This window comes from Rhinoderma darwinii, chromosome 10, assembly GCF_050947455.1.
Source record: "Rhinoderma darwinii isolate aRhiDar2 chromosome 10, aRhiDar2.hap1, whole genome shotgun sequence".
Classification (NCBI taxonomy): Eukaryota; Metazoa; Chordata; class Amphibia; order Anura; family Rhinodermatidae; genus Rhinoderma; species Rhinoderma darwinii.
This window is the reverse complement of record NC_134696.1, coordinates 77432457-77459119: the sequence shown is the minus strand read 5'-3', so window position 1 is coordinate 77459119 and position 26663 is coordinate 77432457. Positions and strand designations below refer to the sequence as shown.

The 26663-nt window shown below is 43.1% G+C and overlaps 1 protein-coding gene across 1 annotated transcript in view; it reads left to right on the top strand.

Moving 5' to 3' along the window:
* MFRP (membrane frizzled-related protein) overlaps positions 1-26430 on the top strand; it is an 82958-nt gene extending 56528 nt beyond the window's left edge. The window contains exons 6-13 of the mRNA XM_075838911.1: positions 711-918; positions 1005-1135; positions 3414-3539; positions 9083-9308; positions 14153-14283; positions 14651-14785; positions 23153-23280; positions 26163-26430. Coding sequence (XP_075695026.1) covers positions 711-918; positions 1005-1135; positions 3414-3539; positions 9083-9308; positions 14153-14283; positions 14651-14785; positions 23153-23280; positions 26163-26387 — 1310 coding nt within the window. The 3' untranslated portion in view covers positions 26388-26430. The remainder of the gene's footprint in view (positions 1-710; positions 919-1004; positions 1136-3413; positions 3540-9082; positions 9309-14152; positions 14284-14650; positions 14786-23152; positions 23281-26162) is intronic.
* The last annotated feature ends 233 nt before the right edge of the window (positions 26431-26663 follow it).

Sequence of the window (26663 nt, the reverse complement as noted above, 5' to 3'; positions counted from 1 at the left end):
CAGCTGTATTTAGCAGGCCTCTCTAAGTACAGGAGCTGTTTGTAATAGCTGCTTAGATCATTATTGCTCAGTGGAGCACCCATTAGCCTTTTTTACAGCGAAGTCAAAACACATCGCTGTAGACTCCGGACCTGCACTGCCTGCCATCAAAAGACAGTGGGCAGTCGAGAAGGGGTTAAAAGTGATAACTGTAGCACTTCTCATCCCTGTATAATTGTCAGATTCTTAAGGCCCTTTTACATTATCGGGAAAACGAGCGTTCATATGAACGCTCGTTCCAGATTATTGCCCTGTGTAAACAGAGCAACGATCAGCCGATGAATGAGCAAACGATCGGCTGATCGTATCGTTTATGCAGCATGAAATATCATTGTGGGCAGCACATCTCCCTGTGTAAACAGGGAGATGTGCTGCCGACATGATAGAAATGCATGGGGATGAGCGCTCGTAGTAGCAATCGCTCGTCCCCATGCATTGCTCCTTGAGAAAGGAGCAAACGAGTGCTGATCAACGAGCTGTTTCGTTGATCCGCGCGCGTTTACACGGCCCATATCAGGCCGTGTAAGAGGATCTTTACATCAGAATGTGATGTTTATTCAAATGTTAATTAGGCACGGCACTGCAGATTTCATAAATAAATATCTTAGCTGTTTTGTTTCTAATTTGAAATATATACAATTAATACATTTTTCTCTTATGTCACTACTTAGGATGTGGTGGATTTTTGAGGGACTCTGAAGGATCACTGAGTTCTCCAAATTACCCCTTCCACTACCCCTCTAACTGTCGCTGTTCTTGGATGCTGGAGGCAGGAGAGGGGCGTCTTGTCCAGCTGAAGGTACTGGTCTTAGATGTGGGACATTATGGATTTTGCCTCTTTGATTGGTTGGAGGTTAGAGATGAAAATACATCAAGCAGGTAGAAATTCTCAATGGAAAACTTGTTATCGGGTGATAATAATCAATTCATTATGCTATGTGTGATGACTCCTGCTATTATTGCAGATTCTGCGGTTCTGTCGCTCCCACCACTTTTATTTCCAGCTCCAGTAGGTTACAAGTTCAGTTTGTATCTGATGATCACACTGGTGGAACAGGCTTCCTTGCTACATACCAAATGCTCGACGTTACACAGGGTAGGTAAGTCTGTGTAATACTTGCAGACAGGGCCGCCATCAGGGGGGTATTAGGGATACTGGTGTGAGGGGCCCGGCCAAACCTAATTGAAAGGGGGGCCCGGCAACTGCCGCGACATTCTTTTGGTAGGAAAAAACGGGCCCCTGCAATGGGGCCCGTTTTTTTCACCAAAAGAATGTCATGAGCTGCTGCTGCTGCGGGCCCCCTCCCCTCCCCTCGTCATGGGGGGCCGTCAAACAGTCCGCCCGCGCACCCGATCGCGCACACAACGAAGCTCCCGCGCGTGCGCACTCGCGAGCGCGCACCCACGAACGCCCGCACTCGAGACCGCGCTCGTACCCGCGACCGCCCGCGCGACAGCCCGCGCGCGCACCCGCAACCCAGGAGCGACATCATAAGGGACACACTAGGCGGATATGCTGAGTAAAACTACACAGCTTATCCGCCCCGGTAGCCGCAGGGAATTCTGCCAGCAAAACCGCACCAAATAGTGGCGCAGGTTTCGTGAGGCTTGTCCGCTGCGGGAATCCTGCAGGGAAAAAAAAGTTTAGACTTGCCCCGGCCGTAGTTTAAGTGACGCATCTCTCTCTTCTGAACGTAGCCCCACCTCCTGGGATGACGCTGTAGACCATGTGACCGCTGCAGCAGTCACATGGGATGAAACGTCATGACAGGAGGCCGGGCTGCGCTAAGAATAGAGGATCGCGTCACCTAAACTACGGCCGGGGCAAGTCTAGACTTTTTTATAAATTTAAAAAAGTGCCTTTTTTTTTTTCTCATTTGTGATTTTTGCCGCAGAACCGCAGCATTTCCGCAACAGAGGAGCAGCGATTTCACAGAATAAATTGACACGCTGCGGCTTAAAAAGCCAAAAGTCACACTGCAGGTCCATTATTTTTACAGCGTGCGGATGAGATTTGTTCAAATCTCATCCACTCTGCTGCGACTGTAATACGCTGCGGATTCTCTACAATAAAATGTGTTGCATAAAATCCGCAGTGTTCATGCCTAGTGTGTTCCTACCCTAAGGCCGGATTTACACGAGCGTGTGCTTTTTGCGCGCGCAAAAACGTGGCATTTTCGCATGCAAAAGGTCCATAACAGCTCGGTGTGGCAGCAGCGTATGATGCGCGGCTGCGTGATTTCCGCGCAGCCGCCATCATTATGACACTCTGTTTGTATGCTTGTAGCACGTGGTGCTTTTCTGTTTTCATTCATAGTTCATACGGCTGCGGAAGTGCTGGCCGTGATTTTCACGCACCCATTGACTTCAATGGGTGCGTGATGCGCGAACAATGCACAAATATCGGACATGTCGTCAGTTTTACGCAGCGGACACACGGACACACGCTGCGTGAAAATCACTGACAGTCTGCACGACCCCATAGAGTAACACAGGTCCGTGCGAGGCGCGTGAAAATCACGCACGTTGCACGGACGTATTACACGTTCGTCTGAATAAGCCCTAACAATAAGGCCCAGTTCACAGAGTTTTTGGGCCTTGATATTGACTCGGACGCTGCGTCAGAATCAGCACCAAACAACTTCCAAAACCACCTCCCATTGATTTAATCTGAAATCAATGGGAGCCAGTCGCGGAAAAAATAAAAAGCAGCACGTCCTTTCTTGCCGCGGTTCCGCCTCTGACCTCCCATCGAAATCAATGGGAGGCAGAAAATGCATTTTTCGCTGCGTTTTCTGTCTGCTGTCCTCAATCGCCACGGGCAACAAACGCGGCAAGATAGTGTGGGCAGGTCAAAATCTGCCTCAAAATTCGGTGCGCGGTTCCAGGCGGTCGCCGGTGCGCATGCGCGGGAGTTTGCGGGTGCGCGCGATCGGTCGCACGGGCGGCGGTGTTTGACGGCCCCCATGCCACCCAGGGTCGATATCAGGGGGGGTATTAGGGGTACTGATGTGAGAGGCCCGGCCAAACCTAATTGAAAGGGGGGCCCGCAGCTCATGACATTCTTTTGGTGAAAAAAACGGGCCCCATTGCAGGGGCCTGTTTTTTTTCTACCAAAGGCAAGTCGCGGCAGTTTGCCGGGCCCCCCTTTCAATTAGGTTTGGCTGGGCCTCTCACATCAGTACCCCTAATACCCCCCCTGATGGCGGCCCTGGGTACCATGATATAGTGCTGGACGGAATACCGTTAACAGGCGGTGCCACGGTAGGGGGGCCCAGAAAATTTCGCTGTAGGGGGCCCTGAAATTCCTGATGGCGGCCCTGCTTGCAGAGATTTGTTTGTTCTTCATCTTTATTGATCTTCTCTTTCGGCAGGAAGCTGTTCCTGGGATGAATTCTTGTGTGATAGAAGACGCTGCCTGTTGCTTCCATCTCTGTGTGATGGAGTTTCAGATTGTGCTGATCAAAAAGATGAAGAGAACTGCAGCCAGAAGCACTGGGGTATGTCTGCGAGGTGCAAAAGTATAATATGAAGGCTTTAATAAATGAATATCAATATGAAAAAATAGAACGTTTAAAAATAATTAGATTAGCAATATACAGTAGTGTTAAAAAAAATAACAGTGAGTTTGAAAAAGCAAATAAAGCACAAAATCATTATAATAACTTTTATTTGCTTAAATCCAAATGCACTGGAAATACTACACTTTCAATTCCATATCAAAACTATAACAAAATGTATCCCGTTTGTGACCATTATAGAAAGTAAAGAAAAGGGACTATTAGGCTGTTAAAAAAAAAAACAACTCAAAAATGTTATGTATAAACTGAAAAACAGTTTCAGATTTCACTTTACTGAACTAATATTTAGTGGCATAACTAACTTGACATCTGTGTTGCATGGAGTCAACCAACTTCTGGCCCCTCTGAACAGGCATCCAGTCCAGGAAGATTGGACGACATTCCACAGTTCTTCTGCATTTTTGGGTTTTGCCTCATAAACCGCATTTTTTATGTCATTCCACAAGTTCTCTATGGGATTGAGGTCAGTGGATTGGGCTGGCCACTCCATTACCTCAATCCTGTTTGTCTGTAACCAAGATGCTGTTCGCTTACTAGTGTGTTTTGGGTCATTGTCCTGTTAAAACACCCATTTCAAGTGCATTTCTTCTTCGGCATAGGGCAACATGATCCCAAGTATTTTGATATATTCAAACTGATCCATGATCCCTTGTATGCGATAAATAGGCCCAAAACCATTGTATGAGAAACATCGCCATATCATGATTTTTGCAACACCATGCTTTACTATCTTCACAGTGCACTCTGGCTTTAATTTCGTGCTCGGGAGTCATCTGACATACCGTCTGCGGCCACTAGACCCAAAAAGAACAATTTTGCTCTCATAAGCCCACAAAAATGTTGCACCACTTCTCTTTGGGCCAGTCAATGTGTTCCTTGGCAAATTTTAACCTATTCAGGACATGTCTTTTTTTCAACAACGGGACTTTGCGGGGAGTTCTTGCTGGTAACTTGGCTTCACTTAATTCTGACAGCAAGGTGAAATGAACTTTGCTGCTTAGAACCCAGGTTGTCTTTGCAGAGTGCAGTTTTGGAAAAGAGGTGCAGTGCAGGCAAACCTGAGCTGGAAACCAGGCAGCCAGAAGGTTAACTGAAAGTCCAGAAACGGAGTAGAGGTAATCAGACAAGCCACGGTCAACACCAGTCGGGAGCGGATAATCAGAATCGGTAGGCAGACGGTTAACGAGAGACAAGCCGAGGTCAGTATACACGAGGTCCATAAAACAGAAGTGCCGGAGCAGTCACTAGCTTGATCAGGAACCAGGAAATAGGAAGATTCACAAGCAAAGAGATGTATAAATAAAAACACACAGCAGATTGGCAGAAAGGCAGAGAAGAGAGATAGTCTCAAAGCAAAAGAAAAACCACCCAGAAGTTAGACAGGTTGTACTAGCGACCTTAAGGGAACAGTTGTTTTCCTAACAGCAGTACTCACTGGTAACTTCAGATCTTATTTGATCTTTCTGGAGGTGATCATTAGCTGAGCCTTTGCCATTTTAGCTAGTCTTCGATTCATTCGGACAGTAGTTTCCTGCTTCCTTCCACGTCTTTCAGGTTTTGGTTGCCACTTCAAGGCATTTGAGATCATTTTAGCTGAGCAGCCTATAATTTGCTGCACTTCTGTTTTTCCCTCTACAATCAACTTTTTAATCAAAGTACTATATTTATCAAAACAATGTCTGGAACGACCCACTTTCCCAGTATTTAAGAAGGAAATGCACTATAACCAACATGTGCAACATTTGCCGCCCTACTACTTTAAATAAGGGCCAAAATTGACACCTGTTATTCCACAGAATGAATGACTTTACCAATTTAACTCCTCACTGCTATTATTTTGAACAAGCCCTTTCAATTAATTTGTCAATTACTCAGAATGAGCAGCATGCATGTCCAAATTGTTAGGTCTTTTTTTACTACACCTACAAGTAAATTATTTGCTATGGAGAAATATCACTTGTACCAAAAACATTGATTTATCAGGTTAAAGGGAACCTGTCACCAGCATTTCACCTATTAAACCAGTAATACCTGGTGGTAGTGGGTAAAAATAATTTTTATGTAACCTATAATTATCTTCTAAGTCGGCTCTGTACTTTTAGTATTCATTATTTTAGTGTTCCTGCACTGTATGCTAATGTGCATAAAAGGGTCATATCTTCATTCCTCAAGTCTTTCTGAGTTAACCCCGCCTCCATACATGAAGGCGAATGTGCGCTATCTTAAATGATATTTTGGCCTTCAGGGCGTGCCCGTTTTTGTCGGTGGGTGAGCATAAGAAAAGGAACGAAAAGGAACGAACGAGACTGACGGATTATAACCAAAAAAAGCTGCAAAATGTTTGCAGAATGTTATTTACAGTCGAAGGAGGAGTTTAGGAGAGGGGATAACGACAATGAACTCTTGACAGCAGCGGCCAGCAAGGGATGAGTAGCGTTCAATAGGCGAAATGCTGGTGACAGGTTCCCTTTAATGATGTTGGACAGCTATTTTTTTGAACACTACTATATGTCCATTAAAAATAATTTTTCTGTGCTGAAATATCAATGGTGTCAGTGGTAGCGCCCCCTAGATTTTCTGCTTTGCTTGAAATGTGTGTCCATCTGCTCCATCTGGCAGTGGTGTGCACACATGTCTCTCAGCATTGTCTCTGTAATACGCATTGATCTATCAGTGATACGGCCCATTCACTCTGCCTATGGTTCTTCTCCATAGAGAAAAATCAGAGCATTCACAGTTGCATTCTTCTTCTCTGACAAGCCGGAAAGGAACTTAATCGGCGCTGTCAGTGTCTGTTAGCAGTGGTTCTAACAAGGTGGAGGAAGACAGCCGAACTAAGTTTCGGCTTCTGGGAGGTGGCGTTACAATGAGCATAACCACAGAGCATACCTGAGGGAAGCAGCGTCTGGCAGGTCACATGGTGTGGCGCTGCTGCTTGTCCACATAACCGGAACGCAGCTGACGTGAATAGAAGTGAGTTACTTCTATAAAAGGAAAAAATACAAGAGATTACTGTGTAGAGGTATACGTTTAAATTACTAAGATGTAATTATTCTGCCTGTATAAACGTTTAAAATAATTGTTTATTAACAAAATTATTAAAATTGGTAGGGCACAGAGTGCCAAAAGATCCAGGTACAGGCGTTGGCAGCCAGATCAAGAGCGCAGACTGAGATGTATGTGACAAAAAGATAGATAATCAGCAAGCACCCATTCATGGATGCCTGATTATATCACAGGTGAAATGATCACATAAAAACTGACTCAGAGTGCTTGGCAAATATTAATGAGATCTGATTGCCACAGATTAGTTAACAGGCACACTCCCAACGCGTTTCTGCACCTTGTAGGGGAGCGTCCTCAGGGGTACGAGTTGCCTGAATTAATTAACGTACAGTTGCCTGTCAGCTGATATTCAGCTGTTCGTTTTAGTGTAACGGCGCATATGAGACATCTGATAGTGGTCTGACGCGCGCCGTGGAAACTCGGAAGTTTTATTCACCCAAGCCCCACCCATAGGGGCGTTGCGTAGTATCGGGCCGTCCAGTGAAGGAATAAGGCGTGTGAGAACACACGCCCCTACAGGGGGCGGTTCCATAGTAACCACGCAGCCTATGAAAGAGATGCATAAAGCATCAGTGGTAACAAGGGGGAGCTAAAGGTGGCCAGCACATACAGCGCCGATATCAACGCTGGAATAAGCGCTATGTGTACAAAACAGGGAATCTAGTGAGCAAAACAAAGCACAAAGGCCCACAAAGTAGTATATCAATAGTCAGGATCGGACAAACTATGGATCATCAGATCCAATATAGGTAAACAGTACAGGAGAGAACGCTGAAAACGGTACAGGAAAGAGCTCATAAACAATCCCATTACATATCAATGAAAGATACATGCAAAAATAGAGTAATAGGGCAAGGCAAATTATACTTCTATAAAAGGGCTGACATTTTTAACAGCGTTTTTGCCATCATAAGCTTTAGAATTATGATTTGAATGTGACCATCTTACATAAATCTATGACATAAGATAATTGTGACTCAATTTCCCCTTTAAATTCATGTAATTTTAGGGCTAGTGCTTTATGGCGACTTTTAGTCACCCTTGAGACACCAATAAGACATTTCCTCTCTGGGGAGAAACGCCAGTTGATTTAATTCAACCTTGGTAGGAATTATTGCGATTGTCAGAAGTTGCCCGCAACTCTTTCACTCATAGGGAAATGCTGACTTTTACTGCAACTTGTGGGCAATCAAAAGTCACTGTAGAGCTTTAGGCCATATTCACACATTGGGATTTGTTGACGATTTTGAAGCAGATTTTTGAGACAATGCCAGAAGTAGATCCAGGAGGAAAAATAAGTTCTTACTTCATTTCCCATTTTTTTGCATCAAAATCTGCAACAAATTGTGATGTGTAAAGATGGCCTTAGGCTAAGTTCACATGTCACGGATTTGTAGCAGATTCTCAATGCGGGTTTAAAAGGTGAGATTCCCGTCAAATCTGCAACAAAATCCACAACAAATCTGCAACGTGTGAATTCAGCTTTAGCATTTTTATGGTCGGCTCCATTTCCCATAGGAACATGACCCATATTTTGAAGAACATACATTGTAACACACAGTTATAGAAGAAAAGAAGAGGTCTTTGATCCAGCGCTAAGATAGTTTAAAAGGAAACAGTGTTTCAAGTTTATACCAAACAGGTTTTAAAAAGTTCCAAATGTGCACAGGGGCACAGTATGAATTGGCCTATGTGTTGCGGACAACGCTCTTGTCCTTATTCATGGCTTGTGTCACACACACACACACACACACACACACACATATACACATACATACACACACACACACACACATATACACACATACACACACATACATACACACACACACACACACACACACACACACACACACAGGCACACACATACACAGTACAGATAATGTAATAGTGTTATCTGCTGTCCTATGTAACACAACAAATAACACAGTGATAATGCTCTGAGTACAGATAATGTAGTAGTGTTATCTGCAGTCCTACGTAAAACCACAGATAACACATAGTGATAACTCTCTGAGTAGAGATAATGTAGTATACGTTACCTGCAGTCCTATGTAATACCACACTCTGATAACTGTACACACAAACATACTGGAACATATACTCACAGAGACATATAGACACAAATTGGCACTTACCATCTCTCCTTGCTGACAGGTTTTTTGCAAGACGGGCTGGGGGCAGAGCTTCCGCCTCTACTCTTGCTGTCGCTGCTTCCTCCGTGTGTAACGAGGAGCTGAGCTCAAACGGCCTGCCCAGTGGCGCCCTCTACATGTGGGGAGGTTGTGGCGCCCTGTGCACTCGCACAGGTCGCACATCCCTAAGGCCGGCGCTGCACGTAAATATATTATGGGGCACACTATGATTATGAATGAATGTTGTGTTTTTGGTTTTAGATTGTGGGGGCTCACTAAAAAATCTGCAGGGATCCCTCTTCTCACCCAATCATCCGGATCTTTATCCTGGTAAAACAGTTTGTCGCTGGCTTATCTCTGTCGCTGATGGTCTAATCATTCAAATTCAGTTCAACAATTTCAGCCTAGAATCAGAAAAGGGATGCAGGTTTGATTATGTGGAGGTCCATGACAGTGCTGGATTGGGAATTGCCAGTTTAATGGGAAGGTGAGTAAAATAACACACAGCAATGGAGCCTTTCAGTACATTGTAAAACCAGCTATTTTACACTAAGTTCAAGTGAATGCAAAATCTGGGGTAAGATAGATGACTTCCCAATCACACTGGACTAATAAGAAATGTTGGTTGCAGGTTTCCGTCAGCCTGTGTCCTACCACAACCATAATGTAGGAACATCCCTATGTGATCTTCGTTAAAAGGCTGGTCTAGTTTAGAAAAACAATATTCAAATATACTTATAAAGAATTCTGATGTAACCTATTGTGCGACTCTCACAGGGACAGCTTATTGATTTCAATGGGCACTGTGTAATGATTAATTTGCCCTGTGGTGGGGCTGCAGAGAAATTGAACACTTGTTGCCAGTTTCCACCACAGGTTACAGCTGATCGCTGGGAGTCCCAGTAATTTGTGTAAAAAAAAAAAGACATTCCAGAGGGCACACAATTTAAGGGGTTGCATATTTATTTATATTTAGTGCATATTTATTTATATTTAGCGGTTTAGGTGGCATTAGTGTCGCAGTGTGCTGTCACCATTTTTTTCTGATATATATATATATATATATATATATATATATATACACTACCGTTCAAAAGTTTAGGGTCACTTACAAATTTCCTTATTTTTGAAAGAAAAGCACAGTTTTTTTCAATGCAGTTTGTTTTCCCGAAGGACCTGGAGCACCTTCCTGACATGCTCAATGTGGGAGGACCAGTCCTTGGAAAACACAAGTATGTCATCAAGGTACACTACAAGAAATACCCCCAGGTAATCTCTTAAAATCTCATTTATGAAATTCTGGAAGAACGCGGGAGCATTACACAACCCAAAGGGCATGACGAGGTATTCGAAATGACCTTCGGGCGTGTTAAACGCAGTCTTCCACTCATCCCCCTCTTTGATGCGAATAAGGTTATACGCCCCCCGTAGATCAAACTTAGAGAATTATTGGGCCCCCTGAACCTGATTAAAGAGATCAGGAATCAAAGGAAGGGGATACTGGTTCCTTACAGTGACCTTATTCAAGTTACGGTAGTCAATGCATGGCCTAAGACCACCATCCTTCTTCCCTACGAAGAAGAAGCCAGCACCTACCGGAGAAGTAGAGGGGCGAATGTAACCCTTGGCCAGGCATTCCTGGATATACTCTCTCATGGCTTCACGTTCGGGACAAGAGAGATTAAATATCCTACCCTTAGGGAGCTTAGCTCCTGGAACCAAATCGATAGCGCAATCGTATTTTCTATGAGGTAACACTTCGGAGGCCTCCACAGAGAAAACATCAGCGAAGTCCTGAACAAACTCAGGTAGCGTGTTCACCTCCTCAGGGGGAGAAATAGAATTAACAGAAAAACATGACGTCAAGCATTCATTACCCCATTTGGTAAGATCCCCAGTATTCCAGTCAAACGTGGGATTATGTAACTGCAACCAGGGAAGGCCTAAAACCAAATCGGACGATAATCCCTGCATCAATAGTACAGAGCACTGCTCCAAATGCATGGAGCCAACAAGGAGTTCAAAAACAGGGGTATGCTGTGTAAAATAACCATTAGCAAGAGGAGTGGAGTCGATACCCACTACCGGGACAGGTTTAGGCAAATCAATCAAAGGCATAGCTAGAGACATAGCAAATTCCACAGACATGATATTAGCAGACGACCCTGAGTCCACGAAGGCACTGCCGGTAGCAGACCTACCACCAAAAGAGACCTGAAAGGGAAGCAAGATTTTATTACATTTCATATTTACGGGAAATACCTGTGCGCCCAAGTGACCTCCCCGATGATCACTTAGGCGCGGAAGTTTTCCGGCTGCTTATTCTTACACCTAGGACAGGTGTTCACTTTATGCTTGTCATCTCCACAATAGAAGCAGAGACCATTCTTCCTGCGGAACTCTCTACGTTGTTGGGGGGACACGGAGGCCCCGAGTTGCATAGGTACCTCCAAGTCTTCCGTGGAAGAACGAAGCAACGGAACCTCGGGAGGCATCATGGGGGAGTCAGAGGAGAAAACACATAAACGTTCACGTTGTCGTTCCCTGAGACGTCGGTCAAGTCGTACCGCTAAAGCCATAACCTGGTCTAGGGAGTCAGAAGAGGGATAGCTAACTAGCAGGTCTTTCAGGGCGTTCGACAGACCCAACCTAAACTGGCACCTTAAAGCAGGGTCATTCCACCGAGAAGCTACGCACCACTTCCTAAAGTCAGAGCAATACTCCTCAACAGGTCTCTTACCCTGACGTAAGGTCACCAGCTGACTCTCGGCAAAGGCAGTCCTGTCAGTCTCGTCATAAATGAGTCCGAGAGCAGAAAAGAAAAGATCAACGGAGGAAAGTTCAGGGGCGTCAGGAGCCAAGGAGAAGGCCCATTCTTGGGGCCCTTCCTGGAACCGGGACATAATTATAACCACCCGCTGGCACTCAGAACCTGAGGAGTGGGGCTTTAAACGAAAATAGAGCCTAAAACTCTCCCGAAAGGAGAGAAAAGTCTTCCGGTCCCCTGAGAATCGGTCAGGCAACTTGAGGTGGGGTTCAAGAGGTGAGGTGAGGGGGACTACCATGGTAGCATCAGGCTGGTTGACCCTCTGAGCCAGGGCCTGGACCTGTAGGGTGAGACCCTGCATTTGCTGAACCAGGGTCTCAAGGGGGTCCATAGTGGTGTGAGGGACCAGGGTAGAGTAGGTATATGGGCTTGTGATTATGTAATGACAGGGATAGCGAAACAGACAAGTGAGCCCTAATCTACCCGCCACTCAGTCCCTGCCTACTTGCAATGACCCGCCCTAGGCGACGGGGTACAACTGGGCGACGGTCCCTACACTCAATAAGTGCACGACAGACAACCAGACAAGGAAACACAGAACAAAGGGAAGCGGGGCAGTTGCCCACGGCAACACCGTGAGCAACAAGAGTAGTAAACGAGCCGAGTCAAAACAGGAGAGTACGAGGTGCCAAACGTAGAGCAGGAGAGTAGTGAACAAGCCAAGTCAAACCAGGAGTGTACGAGGTACCAAACGCAGAGCAGAAGAGTAGTCAGTAAGTCAGGGTCAATACGAAGCAGGGACAAGTAGTTCAAGAAGCTGCAGCAGGGCCAGGAAACCAACAGAGAAGAATCACAAGCAAGGAGGAACAGGAAAGGCAGGTATAAATAGACAGAGGGCGGGAGCTAGCTCCGTCTGGCCAGGCTGTGATAGGCTCTCCCACTCCTAAGCCTGCCACCCTGAGTGGTGGAAGATGGAGTCAGTCTCACAGACATAGAAGCAGGTGCAGACTGATTACCTATGGGCGTGGATACAGAAGCTGTGCCTGGCAGATCCTTAACAAAATGGCTAGAAAAAGAGAGCTTTCATGTGAAACTCGACAGTCTATTCTTGTTCTTAGAAATGAAGGCTATTCCATGTGAGAAATTGCCAAGAAACGGAAGATTTCCTACAACGGTGTGTACTACTCCCTTCAGAGGACGCACACACAGGCTCTAACCAGAGTAGAAAGAGAAGTGGGAGGCCCCGCTGCACAGCTGAGCAACAAGACAAGTACATTAGAGTTTCTAGTTTGAGAAATATACGCCTCACAGGTCCTCAACTGGCAGCTTCATTAAATAGTACCCGCAAAACGCCAGTGTCAACGTCTACAGTGAAGAGGCGACTCCGGGATGGTGGCAAAGAAAAAGCCATATCTGAGACAGGCTAATAAAAGGAAAAGATTAATATGGGCAAAAGCACACAGACATTTGACAGAGGAAGATTGGAAGTGTTATGGACAGACGAATCGAAGTTTGAGGTGTTTGGATCACACAGAAGAAAATTTGTGAGACGCAGAACAACTGAAAAGATGCTGAAAGAGTGCCTGACGCCATCTGTCAAGCATGGTGAAGGTAATGTGATGGTCTGGGGTTGCTTTGGTGCTGGTAAAGTGGGAGATTTGTACAAGGTCAAAGGGATTTTGAATAAGGAGGGCTATCACTCCATTTTGCAATGCCATGCCATACTCTGTAGACAGCGCTTGATTGGAGCCAATTTCATCCTACAACAGGACAATGACCCAAAGAACACCTCCAAATTATGCAAGAACTATTTAGGGAAGAAGCAGGCAGCTGGTATCCTATCTGTAATGGAGTGGCCAGCGCAGTCACCAGATCTCAACCCCATAGAGCTGTTGTGGGAGCAGCTTGACCGTATGGTACGCAAGAAGTGCCCATCAAGCCAATCCAACTTGGGGGAGGGCCTTCTGGAAGCATGGGCTGAAATTTCTCCTGATTACCTCAGCAAATTAACAGCTAGAATACCAAAGGTCTGCAATGCTGTAATTGCTGCAAATGGAGCATTCTTTGACGAAAGCAAAGTTTGAAGGAGAAAATTATTATGTCAAATAAAAATCATTATTTCTAACCTTGTCAATGTCTTGACTATATTTTCTAGTCATTTTGAACTCATTTGATAAACATAAGTGTGAGTTTTCATGGAAAATACAAAATTGTCTGGGTGACCCCAAACTTTTGAACGGTAGTGTATATATATATATATATATATATATATATATATATATATCAGAGACTAAAATGTACTTATATATAAACATGAATACAAGGATGTACACATGACTCTGGACATAGCCATGGTTGCATCTTTTTAATTCTTAATTAAAGTTATATTAAAAAAAAAATGTAGGACCCCCCTAAATTCTTGTCTTTTATGCAAAGTAGTGTTTTGCCTTTACATTCTGCTTCTAAAACATTGGTCCTGCTTCAATTCACATTGTGCTCTTCTCCGGACATGAGAATAAAGGGACAGTTGACTTTTACAATTACTTATACATTTATTTTTTTAGGTTCTGTGGGTCTGAGGTCCCACCTACCCTTACTTCCTCTGGAGCACAAATGACCATTTTGTTCGTGGCAGATGAAGAAATATCAGACATAGGATTCTATGCTACGTATAAAACTTTCAATGCCACAGAAAGTAAGTGTCATCACATATACAACAGACCTGGTATCTGTATGATTCCATCTTTGGGTTAAGATTTTCTCCTAGTATTTATCTCAGAAATGAAGCCGTTTTAGGTCACAGGGGCATATATATCAAGACTAGGGTACAAATCTAATAAAGTATTCTAATGTATGATGATTTCCCTGACACAACACCCTGACAGGAAATATAGAACAAAATATAATACCAAAAAAACATAACGCTTAGTAAATCAGTGACACTTTGTGTGAAAAAGTCACTTGTGTCAGTAAAAGTGTCGCGACATCTATACATATGGTGCTCATGCAGAATACCATTTTTCCTAATGTGATTGTAATGATTCTTAATATTCCTCTATCAGATAAATGTGGTCCCACCGAGTTGAGGTGTGGTGATGGAAAGTGTCTGCCATTGCAGTGGGCCTGTGATGGATGGCTAGACTGTTCTGATGGGCGAGATGAGTGGGGCTGTCCGGTGGTACCAGATCCTGAACCAGGTAATGATTATTATTAGCAATGTCAGTTAATGGAAGGGCTCATTCATATGAGCGTAAAACTCGTCCGTGTGCTGTGCGTGGAAATCACTCACAGCACACAGACTTTCAATGGGGCTGTTCACACGTGCTTGGGTTTTCAGCGAGAGTCCGTTGCGTGAAACTCACTGCATGTCCTATATTGGTGCGTTTTCACGCACATATGTGGCCATTGAAGTAAATTTGTGCGTGAAAACCACGCACCGCACACGGATGCACATCTGTGTGCTGTGCATGATTTGTGCATCAATTCCATTGAAAGAATAAAAAGTGCTTTGCGAGTGCGTGAAAAACACATGCCACTTGCAAAGCACAGATGCAATAACGCAACGCACATGGATAGATTCACGCACGTTTTTTATGCCTGCAAATCTGTCTTGCTGGTGTGAACGTAGCCTTAGTAAATCGGTTAGGGGAGCTTGATAAGTGCCAAAAGAGGCATCGTTCTATTGATTTATGCAAAGTTTGTTGAAACGGCAGTGCCTATTCAAGGGAAAAGCTTTGTTTTGTGTTTTTTCATCACTGCATTTCAAGAGCCATGACTTTTTATTTTTCTGTGGATGTAGCCGTGGGAGGTCTTTTGTGGGACAAGTTGTATTTTTTAATGGCACCATTTTGGTACATCTATTAAACCCTGAGGCAGAGCCTAAAATGAAGCCTGTCAGCTTTAATGCATTGAAAGAAATTTCTTTCGTTTTTTTGGAAGGAGAATAGAAATGTTGTTCACCGTAGAGTATAAATGACATGTTAATTTTATTCTAAGGGTCGATACAATTACAGGGATAAAAACAAAACAAATAAAAATCTTTATTCTGCGATTATCGTTACGGCAATACCAAATTTATATAGTTATTGTAATGTTTTACTACTTTTACAAAATAAAAACTGTTAAAAAAAAGGATTGTGTCGCCAAATTCTGAGACCCATAACTGTTATATTTTTCAATTTATGGAGCTGTCTATGGGCTTGTCTGTTGTGGGGGATGAGCTGTAGTTTTTATTGCTACCATTTTGGGGTACATACAACTTTGTTTTCACTTTTTATTTAATTTTCTTTGGAGGCAAGGAGACAAAAAAAAAGTCTGACATTTATTTATTTGTTTACGCCATTCACCATGCGGGATAAATATTATTATATTGAAATAGTTTGGATCATTACGGATGCGATGATAACAACTATGTTTTGTTTTTTTATTGTTTACATTACTTTAGGTAAACATTTTTTACTTGTAATATTTTTTTTCTATATTCCTAAAACTTTTATCTAACTTTTTTTTTTTATCTCACTAGTGGACTTTAACATGCGATCGTTCACACAACTTATTTACGGCCGTTTTTCGGGCCGTAAACGACTGAAAAATTGGAAGCAGAATGCCTCCACACATTTGCCCCTTGATTACAATGGGAAAAAAAGGTGTTCTGTTCCGACAGTCCGTTTTTTTACGCGGCAGGTTTGAAAAATGGCCACGTTAAAAAACGCCTGCGAAAAAGAAGTGCATGTCACTTTTTGAGCCGTTTTTCATTGACTCTATAGAAAAACAGCTCCAAAAATAGCTGGAAAAAACGCAGCGAAAAACGTGAGTTGCTTAAAAAACGGCTGAAAATCAAGAGCTGTTTTCCCTTGAAAACAGCTCCGTATTTTCAGACGTTTTTTAGTAAGGCTGGGTTCACACGACCACATTAACGTCCGTAATGGACGGACGTATTTCGGCCGGAAGTCCCGGACCGAACTCAGTGCAGGGAGCCGGGCTCCTAGCATCATAGTTATGTACGATGCTAGGAGTCCCTGCCTCTCTGCAGGACAACTGTCCCGTACTGTAATCATGTTTTCAGTACGGGACAGTAGTTCCACGGAGAGGCAGGGACTCCTAGCATCGTACATAACTATGATGCTAGGAGCCCGGCTCCCTGCACTGAGTTCGGTCCGGGACTTCCGGCCGAAATACGTCCGTCCATTACGGACGTTAATGTGGTCGTGTGAACCCAGCCTAACCGTGTGAACATACCCTTAGACTGTTTGCACAATACACTGCAATACTTATGTGGTGGCAGCTGTTGCTGTAGTGCTGCACTTGTGGGGGGACGTGCCCAGAGCCAAGGAGGTTTGGAACAGCCTGATAGCATGGGTGCTTTTGGGCCCCTGGGTTGCTCCCTCTGCAGGGGCGGTGCTGTAGTGACAGTGGCCGCCATGCGGGGCTGCAACCGATCGAGTAGGGACCCACTTTGAAAGAGGTCGCCGTGAAGTGGCACGTGGGCTTATACAGTTCGATCAAAATGTTAAGAAAGAACCTCATGTTCATGTTTATAAATTATGTCTAGCGGCGCAGATCAACGTATATATTGTGGATGTGCGGTCCATGTCTAGTTTCTCACAATGCTGATCTTATGTATTGCAATGTATTGTGCTTTTTCCCGTCTCCCATTATGTAATATACAGCTGACACCCCACTCTGTATGAAGAGTGCTGAGCCTGTGAGCCCACTCCATACACACCCTCCTCACTATGATGAACATGTACATCAAATGTCGAGAAGAGGTTAAATACAATGGAATGGATGAGTTTGTAGGGGAAAGGATTACATAGGAAATTAAATGTTTCCTTTTATTTGCCCGATATCTGAACTTTTGCACCAATTTTATTTTTATTGTTTATATGCATTTAAAATAAGAAATAAAGCAATTTTGCAAATAGTCTTGATTAAAATGACCCTACCATTTGTGTATGTATCTCCAACTCAGATCTATGTGTCTCCATGGTTACAGACTGCAAACAAATCCTATGTGCCTGTAGATAGGCAAGAAGAGGGGGCAGATGAATCGAGTAACACATGACTGCAGGATTAGGGTATGTGCACACGGTAGCAGGCATTTACGTCTGAAAAGACAGACTGTTTTCAGGAGAAAACAGCTGCCTCGTTTCAGCCGTAATTCCTCCTCCTCGCATTTTGCGAGGCTTCTCTGACAGCCGTAAATTTTGAGCTGTGCTTCATTGAGTTCAATGAAGAACGGCTCAAATTACGTCTGAAAGAAGTGCCCTGCATATAATGTATATAAGTGTCCTGCACTTCTTTTGACGAGGCTGTATTTTTACGCGTCGTCGTTTGACAGCTGTCAAACGACGACGCGTAAATGACAGGTTGTCTGCACAGTACGTCGGCAAACCCATTCAAATGAATGGGCAGATGTTTGCCGACGTATTGTAGCCCTATTTTCAGACGTAAAACGAGGCGTAATACGCCTCGTTTACGTCTGAAAATAGGTCGTGTGAACCCAGCCTTAGACTACATGCAAAGACTACATAAAAGCTGTAATTTGGAAGTTATGATTTTAATTGTGGGTGAGGATGGATTGTATGTGATTTATTTTTTGCAAATTGGAGGCAGTCTTTTTCATACTGTGTGCAATTTATCTTCCACCTTAGGCTAATTAAGTATTTTGAGTAAAATCCAGAATTTAATTTTAACTAAGGCCTCATGCCCACTTCAGTTTTTTCCTTCAGGGTGCTATCCGTTTTTGTCACTGATAGCACCCTGAACCCATTCATTTCAATGGGCCCATGCACTCTTCCGTTATTTTGACGGATCCGTTGTTCGATTCCGTCAAAAGTAGAGCATGTCCTACTTAGGTCAGTGATTCCGTGGACGTGGGGCCCATAGAAGTCAATGGGTCAGTCAAAAAAACGGACAGCACACGGAAGGCATCCATGTGCCATCCGTTTTTGACAGATCCGTTGCCCTAGCAATGGCAGGGCGTGCCAAAGTTCACAGACTGGGATATGTGACAAGTTCAAATAAAGTTCAATACCTTCCATTTTCTTAACGGAAACACGAGCGAAACAGAAGCACAACGTCCGTTTAAAACGGAAACACGGAATGGACACAAGGAAACCACACGGATACCAAAACGGACACACGGATCCATTAAAAACGGCAGAGAAAACGGTGATGGAAGTGTGCATGAGGCCTTAACCTCTCTGTTAGCAGTTGTGTGAGAAATGGAGCCAGGGGAATGCCAGAAGTTGTAGTTCTCTCCTCTTATACCTCCTCCCTGTAATGTCCTCTGATATCCCATAATAATAGTCTGGACATGCTGGTAATTGTAGTTCTCTCCTCTTATACCTCCTCCTGTAATGTCCTCTGCTATCCCATAATAACCGTCTGGACATGCTGGTAGTTGTAGTCCTCTCCTCTAATACCTCCTCCTGTAATGTCCTCTGAAATCCCATAATAACGTCCTGGACATGCTGGTAGTTGTAGTTCTCTCCTCTTATACCTCCTCTCTGTAATGTCCTCTGATATCCCATAATAACGTCCTGGACATGCTGGTAGTTGTAGTCCTCTCCTCTTATACATCCTCCTGTAATGTCCTCTGATATCCCATAATAACGTCCTGGACATGCTGGTAGTTGTAGTTCTCTCCTCTTATACCTCCTCCCTGTAATGTCCTCTGATATCCCATAATAACAGTCTGGACATGCTGGTAGTTGTAGTTCTCTCCTCTTATACCTCCTCTCTGTAATGTCCTCTGCTATCCCATAATAACAGTCTGGACATGCTGGTAATTGTAGTTCTCTCCTCTTATACCTCTTCCCTGTAATGTCCTCTGATATCCCATAATAACAGTCTGGACATGCTGGTAGTTGTAGTTCTTTCCTCTTATACCTCCTCTCTGTAATGTCCTCTGCTATCCCATAATAACAGTCTGGACATGCTGGTAGTTGTAGTCCTCTCCTCTAATACCTCATCCTGTAATGTCCTCTGATATCCCATAATAACGTCCTGGACATGCTGGTAGTTGTAGTCCTCTCCTCTTATACCTCCTCCTGTAATGTCCTCTGATATCCCATAATAACGTCCTGGACATGCTGGTAGTTGTAGTTCTCTCCTCTTATACCTCCTCCCTGTATTGTCCTCTGATATCCCATAATAACAGTCTGGACATGCTGGTAGTTGTAGTTCTCTCCTCTTATATCTCCTCTCTGTAATGTCCTCTGCTATCCCATAATAACAGTCTGGACATGCTGGTAATTGTAGTTCTCTCCTCTTATACCTCCTCCTGTAATGTCCTCTGATATCCCATAATAACGTCCTGGACATGCTGGTAGTTGTAGTTCTCTCCTCTTATACCTCCTCCCTGTAATGTCCTCTTATATCCCATAATAACAGTCTGGACATGCTGGTAGTTGTAGTTCTCTCCTCTTATACCTCCTCTCTGTAATGTCCTCTGCTATCCCATAATAACCGTCTGGACATGCTGGTAGTTGTAGTCCTCTCCTCTTATACCTCCTCCCTGTAATGTCCTCTGCTATCCCATAATAACAGTCTGGACATGCTGGTAGTTGTAGTTCTCTCCTCTTATACCTCCTCCTGTAATGTCCTCTGATATCCCATAATAACGTCCTGGACATGCTGGTAGTTGTAGTTCTCTCCTCTTATACCTCCTCCCTGTAATGTCCTCTGCTATCCCATAATAACAGTCTGGACATGCTGGTAGTTGTAGTTCTTTCCTCTTATACCTCCTCTCTGTAATGTCCTCTGCTATCCCATAATAACAGTCTGGACATGCTGGTAGTTGTAGTTCTCTCCTCATACCTCCTCCTGTAATGTTCTCTGATATCCCATAATAACGTCCTGGACATGCTGGTAGTTGTAGTTCTCTCCTCTTATACCTCCTCCCTGTAATGTCCTCTGATATCCCATAATAACAGTCTGGACATGCTGGTAGTTGTAGTTCTCTCCTCTTATACCTCCTCCTGTAATCTCCTCTGATATCCCATAATAACAATCTGGACATGCTAGGAGTCGTAGTCCTCTCCTCTTATACCTCCTCCTTGTAATGTCCTCTGATATCCCATAATAACAGTCTGGACATGCTGGTAGTTGTAGTTCTCTCCTCATACCTCCTTCCTGTAATGTCCTCTGATATCCCATAATAACAGCCTGGACATGCTGGTAGTTGTAGTCCTCTCCTCTTATACCTCCTCTCTGTAATGTCCTCTGATATCCCATAACAACAGTCTGGACATGCTGGTAGTTGTAGTCCTCTCCTCTTATACCTCCTCCCTGTAATGTCCTCTGATATCACATAATAACAGTCTGGGCATGCTGGGAGTTGTAGTTCTCTCCTCTTATACCTCCTCCCTGTAATGTCCTCTGATATCTCATAACAGCCTGGACATGCTGGAAGTTGTAGTTCTCTCCTCCTCCACCTCCTCCTCCTGTAAACTTTCTCTGATATCACATAACATCCTGGACATGCTGGGAGTTTGTAGTCCTCTCCTCTTATATCTTCTCCCTGTAATGTCCATTGATATCACATAATAATAGCCTGGACATGCTCGGAGTTGTTGTTCTTATACCTCCTTATTTATTCCTTCCCCAGGAGTAAGCACACTTTCTCTCTGCGATGGTCACTTTACTAGAGGGGCAGATGGTCATTTTATCAGGGGGGGGGGACTGAGGCTGATGGTGGCTTTACTGGAGGGGGATGTTGGTCATTTAACTGGGGGGGGGCGGAGGCTGATGGTGACTTTACTGGGGGGGCTGAGGCTCATGGTCACTTTACTGGAGGGGGCTTATGGTCTCTTTACTGAGGGGTCATTATACTGTGAGTGGGGGGCTGATGGTAATTTTACTGTGAGTTGGGGGCTGATGATCATTAATTTGAGTCGGGGGCTGATGGTCATTACTGTGAGTGGGCGGCTGATGGTCATTTTACTGTGATTGGGGAGCTCATGGTCATTACTGTGAGTGGGGGGCTAATGGTCTTCGAGTGGTTCCCGCCTCTAACCTCCAATTGAACTTAATAGGAGGCAGAAAAAACCTGCGGCGCTCGTTTGGTGGTTTCTTGTCTGCGGTTTTTGCATTCGCTTCAACAGATTAAAAAAAATGTGGGCAAAAAATACAGCGAAAAAAAAAGTCAAACAACGCTGTCAATTAAAAATCTGCCTCAAAATTCCTAAATGAATTTGGAAGCAGATTTTTAGTTTCTGCCTTACAAAAAAACGTTGTGTGAACATACCCTAAGCCATTTTTTGTTGTTTTGTAAACAATTTTTGGTAGGGGTGCCCTGAGAATTTTTTTTTTTTCCTGGGGTGCCTCGAGCCTGTAAAGGTTGGGAATCTCTAGTCTAGCTGGCTGCCTGAGCGATCGGGAAGCTGAATGTTGGGTGCCTGAAGAGAAGATAGAAGCAGCTTTCACTGCTTCTGTCTTCTCTGATTGCTTCTTTGATTCTGTGGATATGTCATCAGTATTAGAAACCGTCCCATGACCGAGCTACCCCTTTAATAATATATCGGATAAAAGGCTAGATAAATAGCCAGAGAAAATTCGAAATAAACAAGATTTGGATTAGAGCTTAATAAAGATATAAATTAGCTATGTTGGAAGAAGGCCAAAAACAAGCCAAAGCGCTTTATATACAGATTTATGAAGATGGGGTGACGCCTCATATATGTCTGTCTAAACTCGTTATAGGCCCCTATGTTGATTCTTGGACTTTCAGTGATTAGTAAGAATGAAGGGGATGTGGTTAATCAAACCAATGAAATTATGAATAATTTATTTTGTTTTATACCAACCTTTATAAGTCAGAATTCAGGTGTAGAGAACACAACTTGGAGAGAGTACTATGTAAACTTAATTTACCGGAAGAGCAAAGGATGCATCTGGGGGCCCCATTCACTCTTAAGGTGGTATATAAAACCATAAAAGAGATGCCCCAAAACTAAAACACCTGGCCGAGATGGCCTAGCAATTGCATTTTATATTAAATATGCATAGATTTTGATGCCTGAACTTTTGCAGGTCTTCAGCTCTGCTTTTGATGAGGGCTCCCTACCAGCTTCTATGAGTGAGGTCTTGATTACTTTATTACTGAAGTAGGAGAAAGATCCTACTGACTCCACATCTTATAGGCCAATTTCCTTATTAAATACAGATTATAAAATCTTGGCCAAGATGCTAGCAAGGGGGCTATCAGGAGTGATGCAGGCAATAGTTCATACAGAAGGGATTTGTACCCAGTAAGTCAACCATTGGTAATATTGGGAAGCTTCTCTAGGCCCTGCAGTGTCCTTCGGAGTCCTCTGGACGAGTGGTGATCACTCTTGTCATGGTCAAGGCCTTTGTTCCCATCTGCATAGGAGCTGGGTACACAAAATTTTAGGAAATGTTTAATCAAGACTATTTACAAAGTTGCTTCATTTTTATTTAAGAATAATAAAATGGTTGCAAAGTTACCATATCCTGTAATTTGACTGTCATACATATCATATGCAGTAGTGATAGGCCACTTTCAACTAACCACTGGTTTCCTCTTTATTTTTTTGTAGAAAACCCATGCCAGCCACTGAAAGTCCCTATGTGCCAGGGCTTATCTTACTCTCTCACTGTGTTTCCCAATCTCTGGGTTTCTCTTCTTGAGCAGCCGGCAGACAGTGAGCAAATGAAAGGATATGAGGTAGTGTTATTATATTGATGGCCTCGTAAGCAATTTCTAGGAATCATGTATTGTCAACTCAAAATATTGGGTACACTTGTTAGCATTTTCCGTTTTAATCCTAGAAATAATTTTGTAAACGTTAAATAAATATGTAGAGATTTTAACATTTGAGGATTTTAAGTTTTACAGTAAAAAAAAAAAAAAATTAGGAAAAGTCAGTTAAATGCAGCAGAACACAAAGGAGAACACCTTCAGCGTTGTCTACCAGCTACGAGTTTCTCACTAAATGTAACATTTCACTTCATTTATTTCTGCACAATACAGAATGCCTTCTTTCTAGTGGCACAGAGTGGATGAAATTGACTGTGGAGAGCAGATGAATGTTTAGTGTTCAGGCAAGACCGTGTTAGTTGACTATACTATTGATGTCATTCTGTCAGCGTTTCATACTCAGTGTGTCGTAAAATGTATACATTTATGAAACTGCTAGTGTTAATGTATATTTGGAAATGTGATGCTTTTAAAATATGTCATATTGCTTATTCATTATGCACCATGATAAGGCTCCTAGAATATGATCTGAACTATGATCTTGAAGTGCATGGAGCATACTTGAAAGTTTCACGATATGGCAGAAAATAGATCTCAGTGCAGTAAATAATGCGTAGTGTATAATCTGGGATGTCATTGTATTGTATGTGTATCAGCCCAAATGTAAAGTTTTTTTCAGTACCCGTAACGCTTGTTTACTGGCACTTGGCCATTGACCGGAAGTGGGCCTCCATATGAAAGGAAAGAAGGCTTGAAATGAGATCTAGTGTTCTGTAGATCTCTGCACTCTTTTTAAATCCAAAAATCCTCAGAGTTAAGGCCCTTTTACACTGGCCGACAATCAGCCAGAGCAGCGAACGCCGATCAACGAGACATCGATGATCGGTGCTCGTTTGCTCCTGTCACACGGAGCTATGGACGGGGACGAGCGGTCGTTAATCCGATCGCTCGTCCCCATACATTATTATCATGTTGGCAGCGTGTCTCCCGGTTTTTCACACAGGGAGATGTGCTGCAGACAACGATAATATTTCACTTTTTTAAAACAATAGATTCAGCAGATGATCGAGCGTTTGCTCTTTCATCTGCTGATCGCTGTCCTGTTTACACAGGGCAATTATCAGCAAAGAGCGTTATACGGACACTCGTCTGCCTGATAATCGCCCAGTGTAAAAGGGCCTTTAGACTTCCCACCTTATTGAAATATCTGACCAGTCTAAACCTTAAAGAGTACAACTCAGCTCTCTTGAAATTTCTGTTTTAGTAAATACTTGCGTTCCTCATGAAATAAAAATTGTGGAGCATCTTTTTAAAAAAAATTAAGGTTACCATTCCCCTTGTCAATGGGGGCTTATCCCTACACATTGGCAGTGTCCAATCAGTGCTGACAGTCTCAGACTGTCTAGGGACACACCCTATTGGCAATTTATTTTCAAGAGGACTAAAAGAGGGACAGCACAATGTAGTGTTCTAAGAAAAGATGCTGCAGAATTGCTATTTCATGAGGAATATAAGTATTTACTGAACCAGATATGTCAGGAGGGGTGACACATCCTCTTTGATTAGGTTAAAGTGAGGGTCAATTTTCTAGGATCATAATTCACGTCCTTTCATACAAAGTCGAGTGTTCATTTTGATAAATAATCCTGAAATCCACTGTAAATAAACGTTTACATATGTAAGAAACATAGTAGTTGGAGTTTACTGTATGTTTGCTTTATAACCTTAGGTTTCAGACGGCCATAAGTGAGGAAACATCTACTGCAGTGTTGACCAGGCAATCCATCTCTCTGGATTTTTAGATTGCTGTACACCAATGACTCTCATATTATGAGGCTCCCTCACAAATTTTGATGAGGCGCGGGATGCCTCCTAAATGCCCTAGATTCAGTAAAAAAGGGCTTTATAGAAAGCATGGTGGTTGACACTGTTATGAGGGCGCTATGGGAAGTAAGAAATTTGGTGCAACACACCAGCATTATTCTACATTACATCACAAACTGATGAAAAATTGTGTTTGCCACTAAAAAGTTGTTAATGGGGTTGTGTGATTTATACAATACCCTCACATATGTGCTATTAGCAGGGGAATAACTATGGGGGTGCAGAGGATGCGGTCGCACCCGGGCCCTGAAGCCTGAAGTGACCCAAAAGGGCATTCTGTCCCATATGAGGAGACTAGTACTATTTATGATGTATGATAGTTGGGGGCCCTATTACAGCTTTTGTGGGAACCCAGGCACATCAAGTTATGCTCTTTGCAAGGTTCCCACACGTCAGACATCCCTCCTCTCCCGTTCTGATCAGCACATCAATGACACCCTTCCCTTTTAAGTTAAAGTATAATCACTAATTATCATGGATTAGTTTAGTTTCAATCCCACCAGGACAACATCTGCATGATATTTAATGCTTATATGGGCTTTCTTTGGGTTTCCTTTCACATATCAAAATCATAAAAGGAGGTCAATTTTATTCCGATGAAGTTGGCTGTATGGTGTGTATGTCTGGCGTAGGGAACTTACCCTCCAATGCAGAGAGACACTAAATTATTGTGAGTGGATATATTCACTGTACTGCTCTGCGGAATATGTTAGTGCTATTAAGGTAAAGGGGAAAAACATGTGTACATACCGTAAATATGCAGAACCCAGGGATAGAAAACTCCCAACTGATAGAGAGAGGGCCTCAATAATTTTTTTTATTATTATTTTTATTTTATTTATTTATTTATATATATATATATATATATGTATATATATATATATATATATATATATATATATAATATATATTATTTTGATATTCTCTATATGTTTTTTTCACACACTGCTGTTTTTCCCTAACAGATACTTCAAGAATTGCCGTGTTTCCCCGCCTTGCGTCCATTATTTTGTGCCGTGCTGCTTCCCAGCTGTTCACCTGATGGAGGAGCATTGCAGCCATGTCGCTCAGTCTGTCTGAATGCAATGAATCTATGCCTGACACAGCTAGAGCAACTTGGTCTATCATGGCCATTTAACTGTGACCATTTACCATCGCAGAGTCAGCAGCCAGATTGTGTGATTCCTTAAAATCCTCTAATGTAGTTCATTGAAATCTCCGTAAAATGTGTCTTCACAAATATATATTAATTACAATAAATCTGCATCAGATCTACGGTTTAGCTAATCTGGAAAGCTGTTTATGAGATGTTCAGTATTATGCATCATGGTCAATGTTTGAAGCATTAAATTTATGTGAACCTGTTTTCATTGATAATGTAAAGTGTAATTCTGTGTTTATCAAAATGTTACAATTTGTATCTACTTAAAAATTAAAGAGGCTCTGTCACCACATTATAAGTGCCC